This window comes from Hydra vulgaris, chromosome 09, assembly GCF_038396675.1.
Source record: "Hydra vulgaris chromosome 09, alternate assembly HydraT2T_AEP".
NCBI lineage: Eukaryota > Metazoa > Cnidaria > Hydrozoa > Anthoathecata > Hydridae > Hydra > Hydra vulgaris.
This window is the reverse complement of record NC_088928.1, coordinates 60,395,452-60,423,057: the sequence shown is the minus strand read 5'-3', so window position 1 is coordinate 60,423,057 and position 27,606 is coordinate 60,395,452. Positions and strand designations below refer to the sequence as shown.

General features: G+C 29.2%; 1 protein-coding gene across 1 annotated transcript in view; it reads right to left on the bottom strand.

The window, feature by feature from the left end:
• LOC101237435 (ribosomal protein S6 kinase delta-1) overlaps positions 1 to 27,606 on the bottom strand; it is a 69,933-nt gene that overhangs the window by 26,075 nt on the left and 16,252 nt on the right. The window contains exons 3-8 of the mRNA XM_065806233.1: positions 17,951 to 18,062; positions 8,679 to 8,794; positions 7,929 to 8,010; positions 1,842 to 3,024; positions 1,632 to 1,759; positions 964 to 1,046 (exon numbers count right to left, since the gene is read on the bottom strand). Of these exons, the coding sequence (XP_065662305.1) occupies positions 964 to 1,046; positions 1,632 to 1,759; positions 1,842 to 3,024; positions 7,929 to 8,010; positions 8,679 to 8,794; positions 17,951 to 18,062 (1,704 nt within the window). The remainder of the gene's footprint in view (positions 1 to 963; positions 1,047 to 1,631; positions 1,760 to 1,841; positions 3,025 to 7,928; positions 8,011 to 8,678; positions 8,795 to 17,950; positions 18,063 to 27,606) is intronic.

Here is a 27,606-nt window from a genome sequence, read left to right as displayed (position 1 = left end):
TAGTTTATTATTATAATTTTTTTTGTAATTGTCTCTTATCGGTCCAAATAATTTTTTTTGCGCTTTTTTTGTTTTGTTTTTTGAAATGTTCTCAAAACAATTAAAAAATCCGTCCAGATTTTCGCAACTAAATATTATTTCCGTGGTCAGTAATCGAGAGCAATCGCTCCTACTTCCAGACCAAGCCTGAAATACCTAATCAGCATTTGTGTTCTTTAAATTTTAAAGGTTTTTCTTTAGATATTTAAGGTAACAAATAACATTTATTCCCTGATTATTTAAATATTATAATTTTATCCTTCAGAAAACTAGGTGTATCTTTGTCCAAACTCCTACTACTTTCTATTTTAAAAAGTTAGCTGTTTTTCAACAAATATCTTTGAAAATATTGAAAAGAAAACTTTTAAGCTGATTTTTTAAAACTTGTGGCGAACATATTCATGGCAAATATTTCCATGTTATATTACTTAGTACAGCTAAAAAAAGCTTTCGCAAGTTTTTAGCAATCAAAAATCAGTCAGAGAAAAAAATACAAAAGTGATTAGGATCATTTTTAAACTATTAAAATATTTAAATAATTTTTAAGGGTCTTGAGCAACCCCTAAAAATTATTTGTTATTCAAAAATTAATTTTTAATATACATACATATATATATATATATTATTATTATTACTATTATATATATATATATATATATATATATATATATATATATAAATATATATATATATATATATGTTATATGTTATATATATTATATATATATATATATATATATATATTTTTATATATATAGGTTATATATATTATATATATATATATATATATGTTATATATGTTATATATATTATATATATATATACATACATATATACATATATATATATATATATATATATATATATATATATATATATATATATATATAAAGAGAGAGAGAGAGTTAAAGAGAGTATAAATACCTTGCCAGTGATTAGTTCAAACAAAAGAGCTCCAACACTCCACCAATCGGTTGAAGTTACATTATCAAATACTCCATTGACCTCTGAGACAATTTAATTTTAAATATAATAATTTCTGTTTACTGAGGTTTTTTCTTAAACTCATATTTCTGTATCACAAATAAAAAAATTCTTGTTATGTTAATGCAAATGAATACAAAAAAATACAGCTATAATTTTTGTTTTTTTGAAAAAAAGGTTGAATAAATGCAAGATCCTTTTTTGTGGGCCCCATATATCAGTTAAATATTTCCAAGGTTGATATAGATCAATCAACAGAAACAAAACTAAATTTTATTCTTTTCAAAAGCTGATATACCTAAAAGAAATATTTTAAAAGATATATAGAACTATTATAAAAAATATATGGAACTCTGCAAGGAATTAATATTGTGGTGACTATTTTGGAAAATAAAAAAAGAAGCTTTTCTCATTATCCCAGAGTATAATTCAACTAATTGTGATACAGAAACAAAGTGATCAAGAAAAAGTCAACAACCTGTTGGTAACAATAAAGTCACAAACCATAAACACACAAACCAAACTTTGATCAGACCAAACCCAAATAATAAATAAAAAAAGATTAAATATATTTGAAATATGTAGATTTATCTTAAATAAAAAATAACCTGGTGATGTGTACAGATATCGAATAGCATCTAAATTAATGTTATAATCAATGCCTTCAACATTTGAGAAGTATGTTAGCTTTACAACACCATTTGAATCCAACAAAATATTAAGAGGATTTAAGTCCCTGAAAATAAATTTTTGTTTTCGAATTAAAATTTGTTTTATTCAAGAAAAAAGTTATTAAAAAAAACAGGAAAAGTAAAAACCTGCATATAATCCCTTTAGAATGAAGTTCAGAAACACCAAATACAATTTGTGCAGCCCAAATTTTAATCTTATCTTGATAGCTTTTTAGGCTTAGCTTTTTTATAAACCCTGAAAAATCACAACTAATACTATTAGACTTAATATCAGAACTATCCACCTTATTTTCACAGGTATTCACCCCATTTTCACAATTCCAATACTCATTAACTGAATTAATCTGTAAATAGTTAGAAAAAAGAATAGGCAAATTTAAAAAGTCCCAAAGACGAACTTGAACATACTGTAATAATAGATAAATTCCTGTCTGAGTTTCGACACAATTGATAAGTTTAACCATAAAGTTGCTATTGTAAAGATTTCTCTGATTTTTTTGTCGAACTTTATGTTTGTAAACACCACCTTGCTTGTGAAGTACTTTCATAACAAACACTTCATCTACATATATCTTTTGAACTAACATTACATTATTAATAACACCAAATACTCTTACATCACTTAATCTGAACCTCCACTTATTATCATCTAAAACAATGGTCTCTTCTATACTACCACTTGGGTGGAGCTTTGTGTTATACAATTGTTCAGCACGCAACAAGTATTGAGCTGTTTTTCTTCTAACAGCTTCTTGCCTATCAGCATTATCGTCAACCTGAACACCTCGTAGTAACAAACCAATCCCAAATTTATACATTTCAAAAGCATCATCAAAATTTCCAAGTTCTTCTTGTTCAATAGCATTACTCATGGATACACTTGCTTGAAAAATATAGTCATCTTCTGCAATTGTTTTGCTAATGATTCTTGACATTTTATCATTAACTTGAAATTTAAACTTTGATTGAAACTGTAAACTATGGCTGGTACTTGTTAAGTCAGATAAAATAGAGTTATTGCTTAATAACACAGTGTCATTAGATGGTTCATCCAAAAGTATATATGTACTATCAAAAAGATCTGCATCAGGAAGATCACAAGGTGCTTCTGCCAGAGATTCTAAATCATCTCCACATATTGAACGAGCTTCCCTTAACCATAGTCTTCTTGGATTATCATCATAGTTAGCAAGAAAAACATCATCTAAATCATCTGCATCCAAAATAACATTGGAATTAACACATCCATCTCCAGATTCAATGCTTTGAGTTTCAGGCATGTCAATAGATTCAATAGTAGAACCTAAACCTAAAAAAATATATAAACTTATAAACATCATTAAATTTGATTTCTCAATACTCATTCACTCAGTACTGTATTAGCAATGATGATCATGATATTTGATTGAAGCTTCGTTTTGTAGCCTGATGTTGACATAGATTTAAGATTAAAGCATTTGATTTAAAAACAGTCTCATAAACTACTTTCCTAAAGATTTTTCAAAGTTTTGGAGATAATATTGGGATCCAATATAGATATCATATTTAAACAGAATTAGAAAACATATTTAAAACCTTTAAATATGCTAAGACTTTTGGATTGTGATTCTAATATAAACGAAATATATTAATAAATAAAATATAATTACTAAAGAAGTATTTAATTATAGATATTAAACTTCTTATTTTTTAGACTATTTTTAACTTTACTAGAACAATTAAGGAATATATTGATTATTTTCAACGTATATGAAAAAGAAGAATTATGGAATATATCAGTGGTAGTAGTGTAGTGGGAAAGTGCTTGTTTCATAAGAAAGAAGTCTGAGTCCGATCCCCACCACACCCCTGGTAGTACCATGCTCAACTTGTTTCTCTGTGTAGCTGCATTGTTCGTTAAGGTTTGAGTTCTGGAGTTATAGAATTGAGAGAGGGTTGTAACCACAATTATATTATTAATTATAGTAGCCTCCTCGACTGTAGTGGCCTTCTCGGTCTTGGGGAGGTGAGTTAACATTAAAAAATAATAATAATAATTAATATTTTTAATATTTATGAAAAAGAAGAATTGTGGAATATATCAATTATTTTCAACATATATAAAAAAGTAGAATTAACAAGTATTCAGGAAAAATGAATGATATTAGTATCAAAAAATTAACAAAAATTTTCAAAAAATACTAAAAAATTAGTATTGAGAGAATGAGTATTAATTGATATCTATAAATTAAAGTAATTCATGTCTCATACAAGGCATCAATTAAAAAGAATAATCAATAGATCATAAATATTGTGACTTATTAATTACTTATTGAATAAGTAACTCCAAGCAAGAGAGTGGCAAAGTATTTTAACAAAAAAATAACCAAACTTTTACAACTGTTTTACAACTTTTATTTTTTACTACTATATATTAATTTTATTTTTTAAAAGATTTATTGTTGTTAATAATAAATGTTGTTAGAGATAAGGTTTATTGTTACTAATAAATAATGTTGTTAGAGATAAGGTTTATTGTTGTTAATAATAAATGTTATTAGAGATAAGGTTTATTGTTACTAATAAATAATGTTGTTAAAGATTAGGTTTAGAGTTTAAATGCTAAATATATAATTTAAATAAAGAAAATAAAGAAACAAGTAAAACATAGTTTTGCAGTATGAACAAAAAAACTTAAATATTTGATGTCTGTTTTATGAGTTAAATTTCAACACTAGCATATTTCATAAATAACATTTTTATTTACTACACTTTACATAAAATTTTCTCATTTTTAAAACTTAATTCCATTTCATATATATATATATATATATATATATATATATATATATATATATATATATATATATATATATATATATATATATATATATATATATATATATATATATATATGTATATGTATACATATATATATACATATATATATATATACATATTTCAAAATATGTATATATATATATATATATATATATATATATATATGTATATGTATATATATATATATATATATATATATATATATATATATATATATATATATATACATATATATATATATATATATATATATATATATATATATATATACATATATATATATATGTATATATATATATATATACATACATATATATATATATATATATATATATATACATATTTCAAAATTCATTTTAAAAGCTTATGTTTCCATTACATGCTTCAAACTATAAAGCCAGGTGGAAACCTCATAATGATCGTGCATGATCTGCAGGAGTTGAATAAACATTTTCATCATTTAGTCTTGTTCACTCAAAAATTAGAAGTAGACTTGGAATTGAGAATGCTATTTATAATATTTAATCAAAAAGCATTGGAATCAATGAATTTAATTGATTGAAACTTTGAAAATTTGCAAATCATCAACAAATTGATTTAGTTTTAGATTTTATAATATTTAGAAAAACTAACAACATGTGATTAAAAGTTTTTTTTTTCAAAAAAATCATAAAAATCAAAAAAATCCAATTTAAATCAAAAAAATTTCGATTTTTATCAACCTTGATATTAGGCCTTGTTATGAAATTTTATTGCGTAACGGAAAAGTATAACGCAAGCATAACGTAAGCAAATGTGACTTTACTCATACTTATATACTTTACACACATACTCACATTGTTTAAAGTTAAATTACATCAATTACGTATTTTAAAGTACCAATTGCAATTAAATTTATACATCAATTACGTATTTTAAAGTACCAATTGCAATTAAATTTAATTTGAAACCACATTAAAATTAATTTGAAGTCATAATATTTTTAAACTAAACAATATTGTTATCAAAAAAAAAAAAAAATTAAATCTACATATGTTTGAAAAAAAAACCTTTTTTTGAAAAAACTTATATTTCTTATATATTTTTTAAAACATTCATAACACAACATTATTGTCTTATGTTTACTTTCTCACAATTAAATTTTTTTTAAATGAGGGCACAACTGTTTATGGGTGAAAATTCTTAACGATCAAAAAAGAAATAAAAACTTTCAACATTTTTTTTTAACATTTTTTAACAAACGTTTGACTACTACTCATAAACTAGTTAATCATTTCTAATCGACGTTAATATTATGATCAATCTAAAAAATTATTAATATAAAAAACTTTTGTTAAAAATTTTAAAATTAAAATTTAATTTTAAATCTGAAAAAAATTAAATATGTTATTAAAAGTTTACTAAAAAAAAAATTATTTTAAAAAGCTTTTGTTAAAAGGCAATTTTAAAACTAAAAAAAATCATAATTTCTTAAACTTGTTATATAAAGTTTACTAAAAAAATTCTCTAAACTAATTTTAATTTCAGGCTTGATTATGGTTTATCTGGCAATAAATTTATATACTGTTTACATAGACATACAGCATTAAGCACTTCTATATTAGAACTTTCCTAACAAGATGAAAAAAAATTATTTTTAAGTTTAAAAACTTAAATTAAATTTAATAAAATAAATTTAAACTTATTAATATTTAATAATAAATTTAACTTAAACATAATAAAAAACATAATTAAAATAGTAAAATGGAAGAAAATAAATTGAAAACTTTATTTATTTATTTGAACAACTTATTTCTTTGTTTATGCAATCCTTATCGTTCCATTTACTATTCTAAGCAAATTTTTAAAAGTTGGTTATGGTACTTTTTGTAATTTCTCGACTAATTAAAATGTTGATGCCATAAAAGAGATCTAAGATGTCATATATTATCCATAGCATAGTGAATTTAATCATTTTTAAACTTAACTTATGTTTATTAAACGTTTAGCTAGTACACTGTTAATTTATTTTTTTCCTAAAAAATTGATTTCCAACAAGACTGCAAGCATTTTGGTTGATGGAACTAGTGATAACTTGCTTAAGCAGCAACCATTTTTGGACATTGTCTATAAAAGAAAGAGTATTATTAAAACTACCCCAAATATGACAACAAATGTAAAATAAACGCACCGTAAGAGTGTTGTCCTTCTTCAAATGTAAAATAAACACACAGTAAAAGTGTTGCATGTCTTCAATACAGGAATATCAATAATACTGAAATGGCTACAAACAGTGAAACAAAGTACAAACAGTAAACAACTGAGTTTTGTTGGGAATAATTTTCTTCAGCCTATGCAAGCCCAAAGCTGTCACAGAAGAGAATCATCACTATTTGAATACTAAACAGTTGATCTTGAATCTGATCTCTCTTTGATGAAAGCATGGGACTTGCAGTGGTTGGGTAATTTCAACTCAAACAAAACTTTGTTTAAAAAAAAAAAAAAAAGTTGTTTACTGTTAAAAATTATTGCAACATTGTTTATAATCTATATTGATGGTAACATACTTACACAGTCCTCTAATCAACATGATATGGGATTATTTCTCACTATAAATCTTACATAAAAATCATATATACAAATATTGTTGTCATATTTGGGGTGATTTTTCTAATGATGTTTTTTCATTTTTAGATAAGGTCCAAAAACGCATTGTAAATGTTGTTGGATCTGCTCTAGTTACAAAATCTGAGCTGCTTTCCAATAAAGTATGTTAAAAATGTTAAGAAACCTGAGAAACTTGATTGATTAATTTGATATATATTCCCTTTATATATATTTTACCTTTTTTGTATTTGAGAGTTTTGTATTTAAAAAAAAAATTCATTACCATAAGGAGATAATTAAAAATTTTCTCTGTGCGGTAAATCTTTGTCATAGGGTTGCGCCTCTTTCTCTTTTCTACTAATACTATCTTGGTTGTTGATCAAGTAAGCTATCATCTCTATCAACCAAAACTCAATCTCATGTGACTACTCACTCAGCTAAGCTGCACCTTTTTATTGAAGTGTTCCTTTATGCTCAAAAAAACTTTTATTCATCTAGATTTTATTTCTATGCACATTAATGCTTTAGAATTTTCTCTAGTCTAAAAGTTTTCCTGACTTATACAATTTACAATTTTCTAAGTCTTTTATCATTCACTCTTTAATTCTCTTCGCTTTTTTTGCTTTTTGGTTGCTTGCACCCTTTTTGGTTGCTTGCACCCTTTTTGCTAGTTAATTTGTTTTAAAAAGACAATAATAAACAACATTTCAAACTAAGTCAACAGTGCAAAACATACTATGACAGTCCAGGTCTAAACCCAACAAAGTAAATGTGTGTGTATATTTATACAAACAACTAAATTATTACCTGGTAGAAGTTGAGGTACTTGTTGGTTGTTTGTAAGAGGTAAAGAAACTGATGATGTTGATTTTGAAGTTGAAGGTCTTTTCTTTTTATAAAAGAAAATTGACAACTAATTATTTGACATTATAATAATATTGAAATTGAAATAAAAACTTTCTTACATTAAATGGAACATCAAAAATTAAGTTTAACGTAAACTATTAGAAATAAATATTTTTAATATTTAAATAAATATTCTCTTTTATTTTAAAGTATGACAAAAAAGTTAGTTCAATTAAATTATTTCATGAAATAATTGATAAAATTTCAGACTTTGTTTGCGCTTTCCATTCTTAAATGGCCGCTAAAAATGCAAAGAATTTAAAAATAGTTTTACTAAAAATTTAAGACAAATTTAAAGTGGATGAATAAATAATGAGTGTAGTATCATACAACTCCAGTAAAGTATTGTATAACTTGGCACAAGTATATGAGAAAAGCAAGCACTGAAAATTTCAGATCAATATCTAATCATTAGAAAATTTTGAAAATCATTTTTCCTCATGTTTAAAAATCAAATTGAAGAAGTAAATTTTTATGCAAAACAAAATTTACTTCTTCAATTTGATTTTTAAACATGAGGAAAAATGATTTTCAAAATTTTCAAACATAAAGAAAACAGGTCATTGGTATGAAAATGTTTTTTAATTAAATCTTAGTAGAAAAATAAGTTAAATTATAAACCACAAAAAAACATTCAAAAAAAATAAGTACCTTAATAAACACTTGAAAAGCAGGATGTTGAACCATTACAGGAAACTTGATAATGAAGTTCATCAACTGTATTGATGAAAGACGCCTTTCTTCAATGACATCTTTATCGAATCGACCTATTGAATTATTTTTAAATTTTGATAAATAAATATAGCAACAACAACAAAAACATTTTCTAAATAGTTAATTTTAAAAGGTAAAATTTTTTTTTTTAATCAGTTTAAGGTTTTTCAATTTAGCATCGGATGCTTGTTTTTATACTGCATCATGCTATATCAACTTCATCATTATGCTGTATCACATGCTTTATCAACTTCATCATTATGCTGTATCACATGCTTTATCAACTTCATCATTATGCTGTATCACATGCTATATCAACTTCATCATTATGCTGTATCACATGCTTTATCAACTTCATCATTATGCTGTATCACATGCTATATCAACTTCATCATTATGCTGTATCACATGCTATATCAACTTCATCATTATGCTGTATCACATGCTATATCAACTTCATCATTATGCTGTATCACATGCTTTATCAACTTCATCATTATGCTGTATCACATGCTATATCAACTTCATCATTATGCTGTATCACATGCTTTATCAACTTCATCATTATGCTGTATCACATGCTATATCAACTTCATCATTATGCTGTATCACATGCTTTATCAACTTCATCATTATGCTGTATCACATGCTTTATCAACTTCATCATTATGCTGTATCACATGCTTTATCAACTTCATCATTATGCTGTATCACATGCTTTATCAACTTCATCATTATGCTGTATAACATGCTTTATCAGCTTCATCATTATGCTGTATAACATGCTTTATCAGCTTCATCATTATGCTGTATAACATGCTTTATCAACTTCATCATTATGCTGTATCACATGCTTTATCAACTTCATCATTATGCTGTATCACATGCTTTATCAACTTCATCATTATGCTGTATCACATGCTATATCAACTTCATCATTATGCTGTATCACATGCTATATCAACTTCATCATTATGCTGTATCACATGCTATATCAACTTCATCATTATGCTGTATCACATGCTATATCAACTTCATCATTATGCTGTATCACATGCTTTATCAACTTCATCATTATGCTGTATCACATGCTATATCAACTTCATCATTATGCTGTATCACATGCTATATCAACTTCATCATTATGCTGTATCACATGCTATATCAACTTCATCATTATGCTGTATCACATGCTTTATCAACTTCATCATTATGCTGTATCACATGCTATATCAACTTCATCATTATGCTGTATCACATGCTTTATCAACTTCATCATTATGCTGTATCACATGCTTTATCAACTTCATCATTATGCTGTATCACATGCTTTATCAACTTCATCATTATGCTGTATCACATGCTTTATCAACTTCATCATTATGCTGTATAACATGCTTTATCAGCTTCATCATTATGCTGTATAACATGCTTTATCAGCTTCATCATTATGCTGTATAACATGCTTTATCAACTTCATCATTATGCTGTATCACATGCTTTATCAACTTCATCATTATGCTGTATCACATGCTTTATCAACTTCATCATTATGCTGTATCACATGCTTTATCAACTTCATCATTATGCTGTATCACATGCTTTATCAACTTCATCATTATGCTGTATAACATGCTTTATCAGCTTCATCATTATGCTGTATAACATGCTTTATCAGCTTCATCATTATGCTGTATAACATGCTTTATCAGCTTCATCATTATGCTGTATCACATGCTATATCAACTTCATCATTATGCTGTATCACATGCTTTATCAACTTCATCATTATGCTGTATCACATGCTTTATCAACTTCATCATTATGCTGTATCACATGCTTTATCAACTTCATCATTATGCTGTATCACATGCTTTATCAACTTCATCATTATGCTGTATAACATGCTTTATCAGCTTCATCATTATGCTGTATAACATGCTTTATCAGCTTCATCATTATGCTGTATAACATGCTTTATCAGCTTCATCATTATGCTGTATCACATGCTATATCAACTTCATCATTATGCTGTATCACATGCTTTATCAACTTCATCATTATGCTGTATCACATGCTTTATCAACTTCATCATTATGCTGTATCACATGCTTTATCAACTTCATCATTATGCTGTATAACATGCTTTATCAGCTTCATCATTATGCTGTATAACATGCTTTATCAGCTTCATCATTATGCTGTATAACATGCTTTATCAGCTTCATCATTATGCTGTATCACATGCTATATCAACTTCATCATTATGCTGTATCACATGCTTTATCAGCTTCATCATTATGCTGTATCACATGCTATATCAACTTCATCATTATGCTGTATCACATGCTTTATCAGCTTCATCATTATGCTGTATCACATGCTTTATCAGCTTCATCATTATGCTGTATCAAATGCTTTATCAGCTTCATCATTATGCTGTATCACATGCTATATCAGCTTTATCATTATGCTGTATCACATGCTATATCAGATTCATAATTACACTGCATCACATGCTATATAAGCTTCAAATGCTTAGTTTTATATAGACCCGTATGTGTGTTATTATGTAGGCAAAAATCTCTACAGAGATTTGGACTGATTGAAATGATTCACATGCAGTTCAAACTGAGTACAGCTTAAACTGAGTTCCTGACCTGGAATCTCATATTTAGGTTTACACAATGCACCTTTTTAAAGTAACCCTACAAGTCGGGGCGTCGTGATAAGGCAAATATTGTATTCTTTTAGCCCCGGTCATGTAGATTCTATTTATATAACACAGCGTTGTATTATTTTTTTTAACGACGAAATAAATAAATAAATTAAATAAATAAGAAAAATATTTTGCTTTAGCGCACCTGTTCTAACGTTACTTGCAAATTGGCATAAGTGCGAACTTGCCAATTCGCCACTTATGCCAATTTGCACTTATGCCAATGTTTGCAAATTCTTTCGGCGCACTTATGCCAGTTCGCGCTTGTGCCAGTTCGCACTTATGCCAGTTTTTGCAATTGTTTCGCACTTATGCCAGTTTGCACTTATGCCAGTTCGCACTTATGCCAATGTTTGCAAATTCTTTTGGCGCACTTATGCCAGTTCGCGCTTGTGCCAGTTCGCACTTATGCCAGTTTTTGCAATTGTTTCGCACTTATGCCAGTTCGCACTTATGCCAGTTCGCACTTATGCCAATGTTTGCAAATTCTTTTGGCGCACTTATGCCAGTTCGCGCTTGTGCTAGTTTGCACTTATGCCAGTTTTTGCAAGTGATTCGCACTTATGCCAGTTCGCGCTTGTGCCAGTTCGCACTTATGCCAGTTCGCACTTATGCCAGTCGCACTTATGCAGATTCGCAGTTATGAAATTCGCACTTATTCAGTCGCCCCATCTTATCAACCAATTTTATTATAAACTTCATCCCATGCATAGCATAGTCGAGCATTTGCATCATCTGATCCCAAGATGGCAATGGTATTTTTTCTAGATGTTCAGTAAGAAGGTCCAACATGAGTGACATTTGTTTTTTTCTGTAAGCAGCTTTGCTTTTTCTATGATATGCGGTACCATTTTCTTGTACATCCCGAGTTATGCCACCACTAATATATAATAAAAAAAACTTTTTTGAAAAATACAGACTTTTCTGGATTTTCTGGAGGCAGATAAGCAGAATAGTCATGAAACATAACTCGCTTTGAAGGTAAAAATACCACTTGAATAGTTGGTAATTTGTTGATGAAAACCTTGTAATTGTATGATAAAAAACCACTATAACTTTTCCTAGTTTCCTAGCGGGTTAAAAAGATCCTTATCCATTTACCTTTGAAGACAAATTCTAATGAAGATGGTTAGAGTTCTTTTATAAAATATGCAACAGTCATTACTGTGCATCATTTACATAATAAATAATGATTTTCTTTCACAAAGTAATACTGTTCTCTATCTTTGGATCATCATCTAAGAAAACTATGTGTTTTCTTAGAAATAAATTATTAAATGTAAAAAAATTATTGAATGTATAGAATATTGGTTTATATTTTATACTTTAAAAACTATTGTTTTTAACAAAAAATAAGTTTTTTAAAAACATTTTTTTAAATTGTTTTTTTCTATGAAATTGTTTTTTTTAAATTGAAAAAAAACAATTTTATAGAAAAAATATTTTTTTTATTTATACTTTAAATAAAAAAATTTCGCTACTTTTGAGACCCAGAATGATATACATTTGACAAAAAATTAACGACTTGCCTGATGATTAAAGATCTTGCACAACATATATATATTTAAATATATATGTATATATATATATACATATATATACATATATATAAATATATAAATATATATATACATATATATATGTATACATATATATACATATATATATATATATATATATATATATATATATATATATATATATATATATATATATATATTTTGCCAGGTCAGGTTATCTAGCTACTGGTAACATGTAACCCAGTACAATCTGCTTCATATCCTGCTGCTTGCCTAGCAAAGGCTGGAAGATGCCAACTCTGACTTAAAACACCCCCTGCCTTGGGGCTCTTGGTTGAGTAAAGGTGAGAGATGGTGTCTCAATAAAAATACTTATCTTTGCCAGATTAATTGTATCCGGCTATTGTCTTGTAGAAGGCTTCCTAGGCAAAGACTTAATGGGTAAACAGATTCTATCTGTTGACCAGCCTCGCACTCCTTCTTCATCTATTAGGCTGGCACAGATGTATTATTAATAAGTTGTTTGCAGTTTAGATTGTTGAATGCTGGATCTTCTTCACTCAATGCACGAGTTTTGCTTGGGTTTCTGTTTTTATGACTAGGCAACTCATTCTATTATCTCCTAATGAGGGTACAGCTCTAAAACTCAGTTTTATGGTTCTGAGGCCGGCTGGTAGTCATGTTTCCCGAACTCTGTGGTAGCTCTCAGAGAGGCTGATTCCATCAACAGCTGAAAAATATCAAAGTATTAACAGTACCATGCTGCGCATGAATGGTGTCCTTGTTTGTACTTTTGGTGTGCATTGCCAAGACCACATTTGGAGCCCTTTGTTACGGCTTAGAGTTTATTCATAGTAACAAGGCAATTGCTTGGGCTATTAAATAGTGTACTGAGTACTGTCTATGCTTTGAGTCAAGTTCTTTAACAAATTTAAAAATAAATAAAGTATCAAAAACTATAAAACACAAAAAACCATCGTCATCACCAAGTTCCCTAAACTTATCAGTCACTAATATTCGTGGTCTTCAAAGAAACTTTTCTACTGTTAGTCTTATCTCTTGCAAAGTTCACCAGACCTACTTGCTCTTTGTGAGACTAATTTGAGTTCAGCTGTCTCATCTTGTGATCTTAGTGTTGATGGTTATCTTCCTTTAATTCATAAAGATTTTAATAGACACATACTTGGCCTAGGCATTTACAATCGTAAGAATCATAAGATTCTTTTATATGTTTTTGCTTAGCACCACTTCACTCTATCACCTTTCTCTTTGTTCTATAACACTCTCCTTCATCGCAGGACTGCACTCTTTTTGATGTTATTTCTGATCATATTGACCAAGCCCTTTCTCTTTATCAACCAGCCAATATTGTTGTTGTCTGTGACTTTAATGCTTATCACACTGATGACTTTAATGATCATCACATTAAAGCCCACAACTTTTAACTTTCTCAATCCCTAACTCAAATAGTCAACTTTCCAACTCGCTTTTCAGACACCAAACCATTTACCTTCTAACTTGACTTGTGTCTTGTTTCTGATCCTAGTCAGTGCTCAGGTTCTCCACATTCATCTTTAGGTGCTTCCGATCACAGTTTGATCTCTCTGAAACTATTATCTCCTAATCTGAATCCCCCTATAATTGTAACTCTTACAACTACCTTAAAGCTGACTGGGACTCCTTCTATGATTTTCTTTGTGACAGCCCTTGAGTAAAAATCTTTCGTCTTCCTGCTGATAAATGTGCTTCTTACATTTACTTCTTGGATTCAGGCTGGCATAAAATCTTTTATTCCCTCTTGACAATTTTAAGTCAAGCCTCACTCTTCGCCATGGTTTTCCTCATATTGTGCTGCTGCAATTTCCAATTAAAACCATTACCTTCATATCTATCAGCAAAACAATTCTACAGAAAACAGATGTTTGTTTATTACTGCTAGAAACCATTGTAAAAAGGCTTTGTCTAACGCTAAAATCTGCTATTCTCAGGTCACAAAATCTTGTATTTCATCTCAAAAGTTAGGCTCTCATGACTTCTGAAGAATCTTTAACAGTATCAATAATAAGGGCAAATCTGTTGTTCCACCTCTCTTGTATGGTTTAGATTTTGTCATCTCATCTAAAGACAAAGCTGAATTGTTTGCTAAGAACTTTTCATCAATATAATGATTATGATATTATATATGATTCACTAGTTGCATTCTACTTGATATATCTGACAAACAGGTTGATTCATTGCTTGACATTTGTATTACTCTAGCTTCTGTATCTTAAGTGATTTCCTGCTTAGACTCTTTTACAGCTTCTGGTTCGGACAACATACCTGTTATAGTCTTGCAGAAGTGTACTCAGAAGTGTACTATCGTCTATACTTTCAAAACTATTTAAGAAGTGCTTATCAGAGTCTTGTTTTCCAGCCTGCTGGAAAGGGGCATCTGTTATCCCTTTTTTTTTAAATTCTAGAGAGCAATCTGATTCATCTAACTACCGTTCTATTAGTTTTCTTCCTATCATAAGCAAGGTTTTTGAATCTTTTATTAACAAACACTTAATCTCTCAACTCAAATTTAATAACTTACTTGATCATCAATATAAATTTCGATCTTCTTGTTCTACAGCTGATTTGCTAACAGAAATAACCGATAGGTTTTACCGTGCATTAGATAAAGGTGAAGAGGTTAACACCATCGCTTTTCACATTTCTAAAGCTTTTGATAAAGTTTGGCATGCTAGTCTTCTCCATAAGATTTCTTCTTACGTTGTATCTGGTAACATCTTTAAGATTATTGAAACCTTCCTTTCCAATTGAAATATAAAAGTTGTCATCAATGGGCAGCACTCTTCTTCATATCCTGTAACTTCAGAGGTTCCTCAAGGTTCTATCTTTGGCCCTGTACTCGTTTTAATTTACATTAAAGATCTTTCAGATATTCTCACATCTAAAGTGGTATTGTTTGCTGATGATACTACCATTTATTCTTGTCATGGTAAGAAGCCAACACTCTCTGATTGCTTAGTGAGGGCGTTTGAGCTTGAAAAGGATCTCACTTCTGCTTCAGCATGGGGCTCACAGTGGCTGGTGAACTTTTATTCAGATAAACTCAATTTTTTTCAGCAAATCGTTATCGTAAAAATTTAGATCTTCCTATACTTATAAATGGAAATGTACTAGATGAGTCATCTACCTTTCATTTTCAAGGATTAATTCTTACTTCCGATCTTTCTTGGAAACCATATATCAAATCCATCTGCTAAAGTTGTATCTCTTTATTGTGCTCGACACTTTCTTACTCAGGATTCTATTATTTATCTCTACAAATCTCAAATCTGTCCTTGTATGGAATACTCCTGCCATATCTGGGGCAGATCTTCCAATGATACCCTTTCTCTTTTAGACAAGGTGCAAAAACGCATTGTAAATATAGTTAGACCTTGCAGCCAATCATTATCACACCGTCATAATGTTGTTTCTATTTCTCTTTTCTATAAATACCATAATGGGCACTGCTCTAAAGAGCTAGCGTCTCTTGTGCCATCTACTAAAATTTATTCTCGTGTTACTCGTCATTCAATTAAGTCTCATCCTTTTTCTGTGACTGTTCCTAAGTCTGCTAACCGTTATCTTGTTCTATAAACTTCATTTTTTTCTTCCAGTAACTTCTAACTCTTATAGCAGTTGCTTGCAGCCTTGTTGGAAGTGAAGTTGTTGAAAAAAAATCAAATAAAACTGATCTTACTCCAATGGCTCTTTTTAGTGGGACAGTTCCCAATAATCTAAACTGGCTTTTACTGCCATTCTGGCTTCAAACTGGCTTTTACTGTCATGTCTTCTATTGAAAATTAGCTTTTATCAAGTTTTTCTTGACAGTGTATAACAAATTTTGTCGCAGATTTGAATTCCTTACAATTACATTTTTCATTCCAGTAAAAAATTTGCAAACAAATATTTGTATATAGCCGATTTGCCCACTTCCTTTTGTTTGTATTCCAAACTGCTTTGTTAATTTAAAGGTTTTTTTTGTCAGCTTCATACTTCAACGAATTACCATTACTTTTTGCTCGGCTAAATTATATTTACACTTCATGTTAGCATACTATTTTATTTTTATGCCTAAAATATAAAAAATTTTTACTTGCAATTTATTTAAATTAAAGATATTTGTTATACTTGATGCTAAAAAACCATCTAAAACAACAGTTGTTATTGCAATACTAAAATTCAGTTTTATACAAAGTTTAGTATTAAAACCATGTTCAAATTTGCTACTTTTGATTCCTAACACTTAACACAATAGAAAAATTTGTATTCGCCAGAATGAACAAATGAAAATAAAATATGCGCTTATGAGTAAGAGTTGAATCAATTTAAATATATAACCTCCCCCTCCCCATATATTTTGACCATGCTCCCAATCAACAATAACTCAAAGGTATCTCCAACCACCCCAACAATTACAACACCACAATCAATCAATTTTAACTGTTATATTTACTACCCCAAACTATTTAGGCTCCTCCCTTACAATTAGGTGAGAGTAAATATTGTTGCAATGTTGTAGTTCAACTTGTTAGTATTTTTTTTAGTACTTTTAATAATTTTTGCATAGTCATAACTCATATAATTAAATACATCAAACTATTTAAAAATAAAAGGGGAGACTAACCTAAACCCATTATTATCATACTCAAATATAGAATTTCACATATATGAATTTTTTTAAATGAATTTATTGTAGAATACTTTTTTTATCTATAGATATGTTGCTTATTTTTTTTGCAAATAATAAAAAAGTTGCTACATGAAAAGTCTAACAGAAAGAGTTAACATATTTAAAATACCTAGTTCCCACGACCCATTTTATGGACCCTCTTTTGCTAGTATATTATAATACATAATATGTAATAAATATAAATACATTTTTTTCCAAAAACTTAATACTTTAGTCCTACTAAAAAGTTGAATATTCTCACCAAATACTTTACTTTTTGCAAACTCAGGATAACTTAAAAAAATTGTTTCAAAATCAGCTTTCAATGTCTTATGGAGTTTTTTGAATTCGCTAAATCTTTTCCATGAAATAAACTAAAAAATAAATAAAAAAAAACTAAAGTAAAATTTGAAAAATAATAATCAGTCTGTTATTTCTAACTACCTGTTTATATAATAATCTACCTTTTTTAGTTGCTTTAGTAGCCCGCGCTTTGTAAGTAAGGAATACAAAGTTTAAACCCTATCACAACCCTAATTGAACTTTGTTCAACATGCTTCACAGTGCAGCAACCTGTAAGTTTCAGAGTCATAGGGTTGCAAGAGATGTAACAATTAGTCACAACTCTCACATGTAATAAGTTTGTAATAAACATATAACATAAATAAGTTTGTAACTAAGTAACAATAAATTAAAAAAATAATTATGAGCAAGATTTTTATCATTTATTTTCAAATGTTACAATTAATTATTATTATTCTAAATTTATATTTCAGAATTTATTTAGTTTTTTCTTTTAATTTTTGTTATTTGCTATTTATGTTGTATGTAAAATTAATCCATTTGAAACTTAAACCATTCGAGTTAAAAACTGCTATATAATTGCATGCAAAATAACAAATTTGGAAATCAAATGAAAGGCAATAATCAAAAGGCATAATCAAAACAAAAACAAAAATTACTTGTCAGAATTTTACAAATAAGATCTTGCTTTTTTTTTTTTTTTTGCTTTTTTTTGTCAAAGAGTTGGCTTTTAGAATATCAAAACAAAAAAAAATTATCTTGGTTATGTGATCAAATTTATATCATGTTGAAGCAACAAAAATATATAAATTTCCTTATGTAACCTTAATATATCAATATGGTTTTTCTATTATTAATAGGGTTTTTCGGTTCCGGGAACTCAGACTCAGCGAGTCTGTGGGTAAATACCCGAATCCGATACCCGGTTTAAGGCTCAGCGAGTCTCATGATTTGAATGTTTTGCCTTGTTTCGTAGGCAGCGGTGCGTTGTCGAGCTGGATCCCTACCTTTTCTAGAAAAATATAGTAGGGTTTGTGAATCTAACTTGAAGTTGAACTTGGCCACGGCTTTTTAGATATTTTAATTAAAATTCAAGTTTATCTATGTTTCCATATATGTCCAAATACACACTAAAAGAATTAACTTAATAATTTAAATTTTTTCTAATCAAATGTTTCTATATATATAAGCGAATGCTTTAAAGGATTTGCTAATACATTATGTTTCTATATAAGAAAATGTTTAAAAAGCATTTGCTAATATAAAAACTTTTGATTAGAAAGATTGAAGTTAATAAGTTAATTCTTCTAGTACGTATATCAGTTAGGGCGATTACAAAGTCTAGTTTTATTTGTGAAAGTTTAGTAAAATCAAGTTATAATCTTCCTAAAGTCCAAAGATATGTTATGAATTTAATTCATAAGTTTTATGAAAAAAAGAAGTTGGAAATATTAGAATTGTTACAAGAAAAATTAAAGAAGGCTGACAATTTAGCATTACACTTGATGAATGGACGAGTATGAAAATTCGGAAATATCTAAATACCAATTTGCATGGAATTGACTCTGAAGCTTATAATCTGGGTTTAGTGAGAATTTTTAACTCGTGTACAGCTGTACAGTTAGTTGAAAAAAGTAGAACAACATTTAAACACATGTAATATTAATTTTAAAAGACATATAGCTGGTTCAACCAGCGACGGTGCAAGTGTAATGATAAAATTTGGGCGAGAATCTCCTAGTCTCTATAATTTGTGTTTGAATCACACTATACGCTTAGCTGTTTGTGATGTGCTATATAAAAAGAAAAGTATTACCGTCTTGCAAGATTAAGATGACGTTGATGGAGATTGAAATGACTATGGTCAAGATGATATTAATGATGATCAAGATAAAAATTATTATTCTGACGAGAGCGACGGTGATGTTGAAAAGTACGGACAAGTTGAATTAACAAATTTAGGCAATGTAGAAGAAAATATAGAAAGTGTTCGTATAATTGTTAAATTTTTTAAAAGTTCTTCTGTGAGAAATAATATTTTGCAAGAGAAGATCAAAATAGTTTTAGGTAATGAACTTCAGCTAGTGTTAGACATAAGAACTCGTTGGAACTCAATGATCGAAATGATATCTAGATTTTTAAAATTATTTTATATCATTAAAGAAGCTCTGCAAGATATTGGAAGTGTACATTTAATAGAAAATATTAATATTGAATTATTAAATGAATTGGAAAATACTCTAAAGCCTATTAACTGTTGAAGCTCTTAGCAGAGACGATGCTAATCTTGCAACAGCCCGATTAGCAATTGATTTTATGTTAAGAAAATTAAAAGAATCCAATGGTAATTTAAGTAGAGAGCGATGAAAACTCGAATAAATAGTCATAAAAACCAAGAAATAGAAGAGCTATTAGATTCTCTTGTAAATGGTACTATGCTTTCAAAGAGAATACGATAATTTACAACAGATTTACTAAAGAGATTATTTGGTGAGGATGAAGAACAGCAAAACACACATAAACAGGGGTATTCAGCTGAAAATAACGAAAATACTACAGGAAACACACTACCATTAACATTGGAGGAAGAACTACATAAGATTTTAAAAAGTGCGAAATGTCCAATTTTGCCAAGTTGCAGAGATAAATTAGCTGATATTAAAAAATAATTTTTATTATTTTCAAAAACTGAAAAAAGTACTGCATATTCAGAAAAATTGTATCAAGCGTTAATGACGATAAAACCAACATCAACAAATTCCGAACAAACATTCTCTGTAGCATCCAACTTCTGTACAAGAATTCGTTCTAGATTATCGGACAATTCATTAAGTGCATTAGTTTTTTTAAAGTTTTATTTTTTAAGTAAAGATAATAGCTTTGTTTTGTATTAAACACTTGCAAGTATTTTAATTAAGTTGAGTTTATTTTTGCTAGTATATTTACATGCATTTTATAAAATGGGATATTTTTAAAAAGGTAATGTCAAGTTTATTTGGTATAATAAAAGTATAGAATAATATAGTAATCTACTATAATATACTAATCTACGTTAGACGTTGAACTGGCTAAAAGTTGTTTTATTTTCCTTAACGTATACGAAATCCGTTTTTAAAAATCGGCGTGAGAACAAAAAATCCTTTCATGCTATAGTTAAAACTGCAAGTTAAAAAGACGTATTGGACCCGCAACCGAACCCAATAAATATTCTTAGACTCGACTTGGACTGGTTGGGTCTAAAAATGCCTGGTTCTCCCAAACCCTAATTATTAGCCACTTTTCAAAATTGATTTTTGAGCAATCTAAAAATAAATGTAATTAACAAACAGTTTAAAGAATCAACTTAAGATATGATTTTCATTTCAGAAATATGTTTAAAGTTTTCCCCATTTGTCATGGATTTTTTGGAATACTCAAAAATGTTGATGAACCGCTATGCAGGTCACTCATCATTTAAAAACAGACTTTATGAACTGGAGTGCGAGTCACTCTTTACAAAAGGGTAATACCATGTGAAAATATTCTAATTTTTTAAAAAAATTTTTACACCACTAAAAGATTTTAATAAGTTATGAGCATTTCCAAAATTTTATCATCTAACTCCATATGGTTTCAAAGATATGACTATTTAAACTTTGCCTTGAACCAATAAAAATCAACCATTTTAATAAATGGTTTTGGTCACTTGCATATTTTGAAGCAAGGAATCCAACAAATCACACCTGTAATTTTGACCTTTGCTGCAACTATACTGGGGCAATTTTAATTACAAAAATCCTAATGTAGCTTGATTTTTTTTTTCTTTTAGAAACCGCCCTGAATAGTTTAGGTAGAGTTGTTACTAAGAATTGGAGAATGGTCTTGTAAAACAACCCTTATGAAAAATCGAAGGAAAAAAAAGGTGGTACTCTTAAGTGCTTAATAAACAGAAGTTCATGTTTGATAAGCTTATTAAAACCCCTTTCCCCCGTTTATTAAATTTTACTCAGGGATGTGGAGTCCCAAAAAGGACTTCGGTTTGAAAGTCCCAAAAAGATTACTTTCTTTTGTGACTTGAACCCGGAGTCCTTCGGTATGGTGGCAAAGACTCCAGACTCCAGACTTAAAAGGAATAAGTTCCAAGTCATTAAGTCATATGAAATTTTTTCTTTTTGCAGATCATAAGTCGAACAAGATGTTTAGAGCCTCTGGATACTAGAGAACAGGAAAAAATAGAGATATAAAGCAGGAGTCCATTTGCGACTCTGCAACTCTTATTTTACTTGTTATGAACAAAGAAGCTGTATCTCAAAACTAAAAATAATAATTTTATAGTTATTATTTGCTAATTTTTGAGACTGGTTTAAAAATTAAAAAATATAAACTCACTTATAGAAATAAAAATAAAAATTGCTACCCTCCTGTTTATTAATACCCCTTTTCTCCCCCTCCCCCTTCCTTTCTTATTTCCACTCATTTATTCCATCTGGACAAAAACTTGATTTATTTTTTGATTGAACAAGTTTAACAAGTTTATTTTGAGTGCAATTGACCAGTATGTTTTATAATCATTTCTCTTTCTTAATTTACAATATCTTCCACAACTTTAAAAACAATTGAAAAAGATAGCACAAAATTAGCAACATCACCTCCCGAATTACCAATAACACATACCACTATTGCAGTATGTTTCCTAACTGGAAGTCCCTTGACTATTGCTGTGAGAACTATTTTCTTTAAAATATTTTTAGGTAAAAAAAAAAACTGAGGTAGGTTGTTTATATCTGTTATGATATTCTAATGATTATTACATTCTGACTATGAATTACCTTTTTAGGCTTAATTTTATAAACTATTAAATGTCAAATTAAATTAAATAATAAATGCTCCATCATATAAAACATGTTGTGTCAAATATAATGTTGAAAGTGATAAAGTAATGAAATGCAGAAAGTGATGGTAAACTTAATATTTGATGTTTTTTACCAATAATTATTCCAACCTATTGTTGGCCTCACTGGTCAATAAAAAACAAATGTTTATTATTCATTAAAATTAATTTAGTAAGTCAAAACTTGTTTAGTATGATAATAAAAATTTAATAAAATATTTAGAAACATTAAATAAAAAAAGTCAGATTATGATTCTAAATATTGTCATTAAATTAGACAATGTTTTTTATTTTTGTTTTAGTAAAGACCACAATCCAATTCATTGAGACTAAATTATTCAAGATAACTTTAAAAAAAAACAAGTCAATACATCTGAATTTTTATAATTCAACTCACCAAAAAAAGCTGTTTCAGTTTCATTACTGTCAAGATACTGTCAGGTGCTTAATACAATGTGGGGTGGAAATAAAAAGATGGATGAGAATTTTTATCCAAATGTAATAAATGGGAGGGGGGGGGGAATTTTATTTTCATTATTTCGAGTTGTTATTTCAAATGAGCGCAATTACGCATGCTCGGTATCAAGTCTTCGAGAGCGATATTCAGGGTTGGAAATTGGCTCCCATTGGGTCATCCATAAACTACACACGCAGGTATGGGGAGAGGCTCACCCAAAAGCATACCAGCGTACAATTTTTTGTTTGAACTTTTTTCATGTGAAGTCCCGGAAATCAGATGAAAGAGCTTTGGTTTTTTCATCATTGCATTTGTCTACCTAACGGAAGAAATATGTTACTGCGGCTTTGATATCAAATAAAAACAATGAAATATGGCATAGTATTATTAATTTTATGGCTGTTCTCAAAAAATTTAAACTTATTTCAAATCAAGTATTCACAGTTGAATTATTATTTTAAAAAAGTATTCATCTTAGAAATAAAATTTAAAAAAAAATTATTTATTATTAAAAACAATAAAGCAAAGGAGTCTAATATTTCTATAAAATCTTGCGGTTTAAAACTTTTGATTTTTCAAAATTATATTAAGTTTTAAGTTCATAGTTTAAATTTTCTATTCTCGTTTGAATGAACACATTTTGTAAGCAGTAATGACTTCATAACTTTCCATGCATTGTTTGGACAAAACAGTAAACTGTTTTCTAATTTAAACTGAATGCACAAGTTTATTATCAAAAATTATTATCAAGTGAATTATATTTTATATACTTGACTATATACTTGATAAATATATAATATTATTATATAATTATATATATTATTATATAAGTTGGTTTCTTTCTAATCAAGTAATAAAATTATTTTAAGAAAACTGTTTATTGGAATTGAATAAACAATTGTTTTCAAAACTATAACTAGCAAATAAAAAAAATAAAAAATAAAAAAAAAAAAGAAAGAAGCAGGTATAGAGTTACACAATAACACAATGCGGTAGTGGTGCAGTGGTAAAGCGCTCGCTTCATAAGTAAGAGGTTCCGAGTTCGATCCCCACCACATCCCTGGTAGCACCGCGCTCAACTTGTTTCTCCGCGCAGCAGTCTTGTTTGCCAAGGTTCTTGTTTTCGAGTAATAGAGTTGAGAGAGGGTTATAACCACTATTAAGTAGCCTCCTCATCTGTAGTGGCCTTCTCGACCTTGAGGAGGTGAATAACAGAAAAAATATATATTTATGTAACATCTCTATTTAAATGTATTTTGTGCCATATAACAAACCAGTACTTTTTAGTTTATATTATTTGATCCTATTCATTCCATATTGTAGCAATCATAATCATTGAATGACATTAAAACTTTTAAAAAAGAAAAAATTATATAAATTAATTTTATTTTTTATAATACATTTAAATAGTATAATTATTTATATTTATAAATATAAGTTTGTAATTATAAATTATTGTTAATAATTAACCAATGTCAGGTCAGGTGTATGGTCTTCATGACCATCTGCTACTGGTAACATGTAACCCAGTGCAACCTGTTCCATGTCCTTCTGCCTTGTGAGGGATTCGCTTTCTAAGCAAAGGCTGAAAGGAGTTGGCTTCCTGTCATCAGTATTATTTAAAATCGGCCATGCCTATAGTAATATATGCATATATATTTATTTATATAATTTTTTGTGTGCTTTTTATATAGTTGGAGGTGCCTTAGTTACTGTTTTAGCTGACCTGTAATCTACTTTATATTTATGTTTGTCCTCTGTCTAAACCACTGGCGTGGTGTAGATCACCTGTAAGTTGCTATCTGTGTGTTTGTGTTCTATCTGTTTATGTTTATATGTATGCTTGTGTTCTGTCTGAACCTCTGGCGCGGTGTTCATTCACCTGTAAGCTCCTTTATGTATGTGTTCTGTTTAAATGCTAGAATGTCCTGTTTAAATGTTTAAACCTGTTTTGATGCAGTGTGGTCTCATTAACTAACTAGACATTTAAACTATAAAATCTACGCTCACCTTTATCTCAAGTATTTTTGTGTAAAAATCCCCTACCTTGGGGCTCTTGGTTAAGTAAAGGCTAAAGATGGTCTCTCGATAAAAATACTCATTTTGGGTAGATGTTAACTGCATCATCCTAAAAATTCCTCTGCCTTGGGGCTCTTGGTTGAGTAAAGACTAGAAATGATGTCTCGATAAAAATACTCATCTTGGGCAGATGTTAATTGCATCCAGCTAAAATTTCCCTGCCTTGGGGCTCTTGGTTGAGTAATGATTAGAGATGGTGTCTCAAAAAAAACACTTATTTTGCGCAGATGTTAACTGCACCCAACTACTGTCTTGTAGGAGGCCTCCTAGGCAAAGACTTTAGGGGTAAGCAGAATAATTCTGTTGACCAGCCTCGAACCCTTTTTTATCTATTAGGCTGGCATAGATGTAAACCTATGTTACATTGTTTCCTTCCTAGGATAATGAATGCTGGGATTTTTGCTTGTGCCTCCTTGATAGTGGCTATGCAACTTTATCTGTTATCTCCTAATGAGGGTAAAACTCTAAAATGAGGGCAAAATATCAAAATAATAATAGTGCCATGTTGCGCATGGATGGTATCCCTGTTAATGCTTTTGGTGTGGATTGTCGAGGCCACATAAGAAGGCCTATGTTATGACTTAGGATTAATTAACAGGACTAAGAAAATTGCATAGCTCATTACTTAGGAGGTCGTGCTCTATCTATGAATGAGTCAATTTCTCTTTAAACTTAAAACATGTCAAAAGTAACCCAAAGTATCAAACATATTAAACCATCCATGAATATTCATGGCCTGCAAAGCAACCTTCCATCAGTTGAATCTTACCTCTTACAAAATTCACTAGACTTGCTTGCTCTTAATGAGACTAATTTAAATTCTGCTATTCCTTCTTCAGATATCAGTTTTGATAGGTACTATCCTTTAGTCACATAGAAAATGGCATCTGTTGTTCCAATTTTCAAAAACTCTGACCCCTTCAATTATCATCCCATCAGTCTTCTTTCTTTTATTAGCAATGCCTTTGAGTCTTTGACAAACAAATTTCTCTCATCCCTTCTTGAGTTAAATAACTTACTGTCAGACAATCAATACAGTTTTTGATCCTCTTGCTCTACAGCTGATTTGCTAACCGCTGTGACTGAAAGATTTTATCGTGCATTAATTGGAGGCGGAGAAGTTAGGGTTATTGCTCCTGACATATCTTTCATGTTTCATATGGTGTATCTGGGAAAGCTTTTGAGATAATCAAATCTTTTGTTTCTAACCACTTCATTAAAGTCATCCTTGAAGACCAAATCTTCTATATTTCCAGTAACTTCTGGGATACCTCAAGGTTCTATCCTGTTTTATTTCTTACCTACATTAATGATCTTCCTGACAATCATACATCTAAAGCAGCTCTTTTTGCTGAATACTTAACTTTATACTCCTGATAAAAAGTCTTCTTTTGTCAATCTCTTAGAACAGACAGCCCATCTTGAATCTGATTTCATTTCTGTAACAGATTGGGGCTCACAGTCACTTATAAATTTTGACTCTAACAAAACTCAATTATTTACAGCTAACAACTATAACAGTACTGTCAACATTCCTTTATTAATAAATGGCAATCCTCTCAATGAATCCTCTTCTTTATATCTTCTTGGATTATCGATTACGACTGACATTTTATGGAAGCCAAAAATACAATTGATTGCTAAATTAGCAACTGCTAAGGTTGCTTCTCTTTATCATACTTGCCATTTTCTCTCTCCTGATTTCATTCTCTACCTCTACAAATCTCTTATTTGTCCCTGTATGGAATACTGTTGTCATATTTGGGCTGATTCTTTTAATGATGCTCTTTCTCTTCTAGACAAGGTCCAAAAACGCATTGTAAACGTAGTTGGACCTGCTCTATCTGCTAAGCTTAAGCCTCTTTCCCATCGTCATAAAGTTGATTTTATCATAGACGCTGCTCAAAGGAGCTATTATCTCTAGTTCCATCAACTAAAACTCATTCTTTCTTGACTCATCATTCAGCAAAGTCTCATTCTTTTACTGTATCTGTTCCTGCATGCTCTAAAAACTTTTATTTGTCTAGTTTTTTTCCCCACACCTCAACCCTTTGGAACTCTCTCCTGTCTTCATGTTTTCCTGACTCATACAACCTTTAACTTTTAAAGTCTTTTGTCAACCCTTTCCTTGCTCTATAACTCTACTCTTTTTTTTCTAATAACTCCTAACTCAAGAGTGGTTGCTTGTAGCCTTGTTGGGAGTGAATCA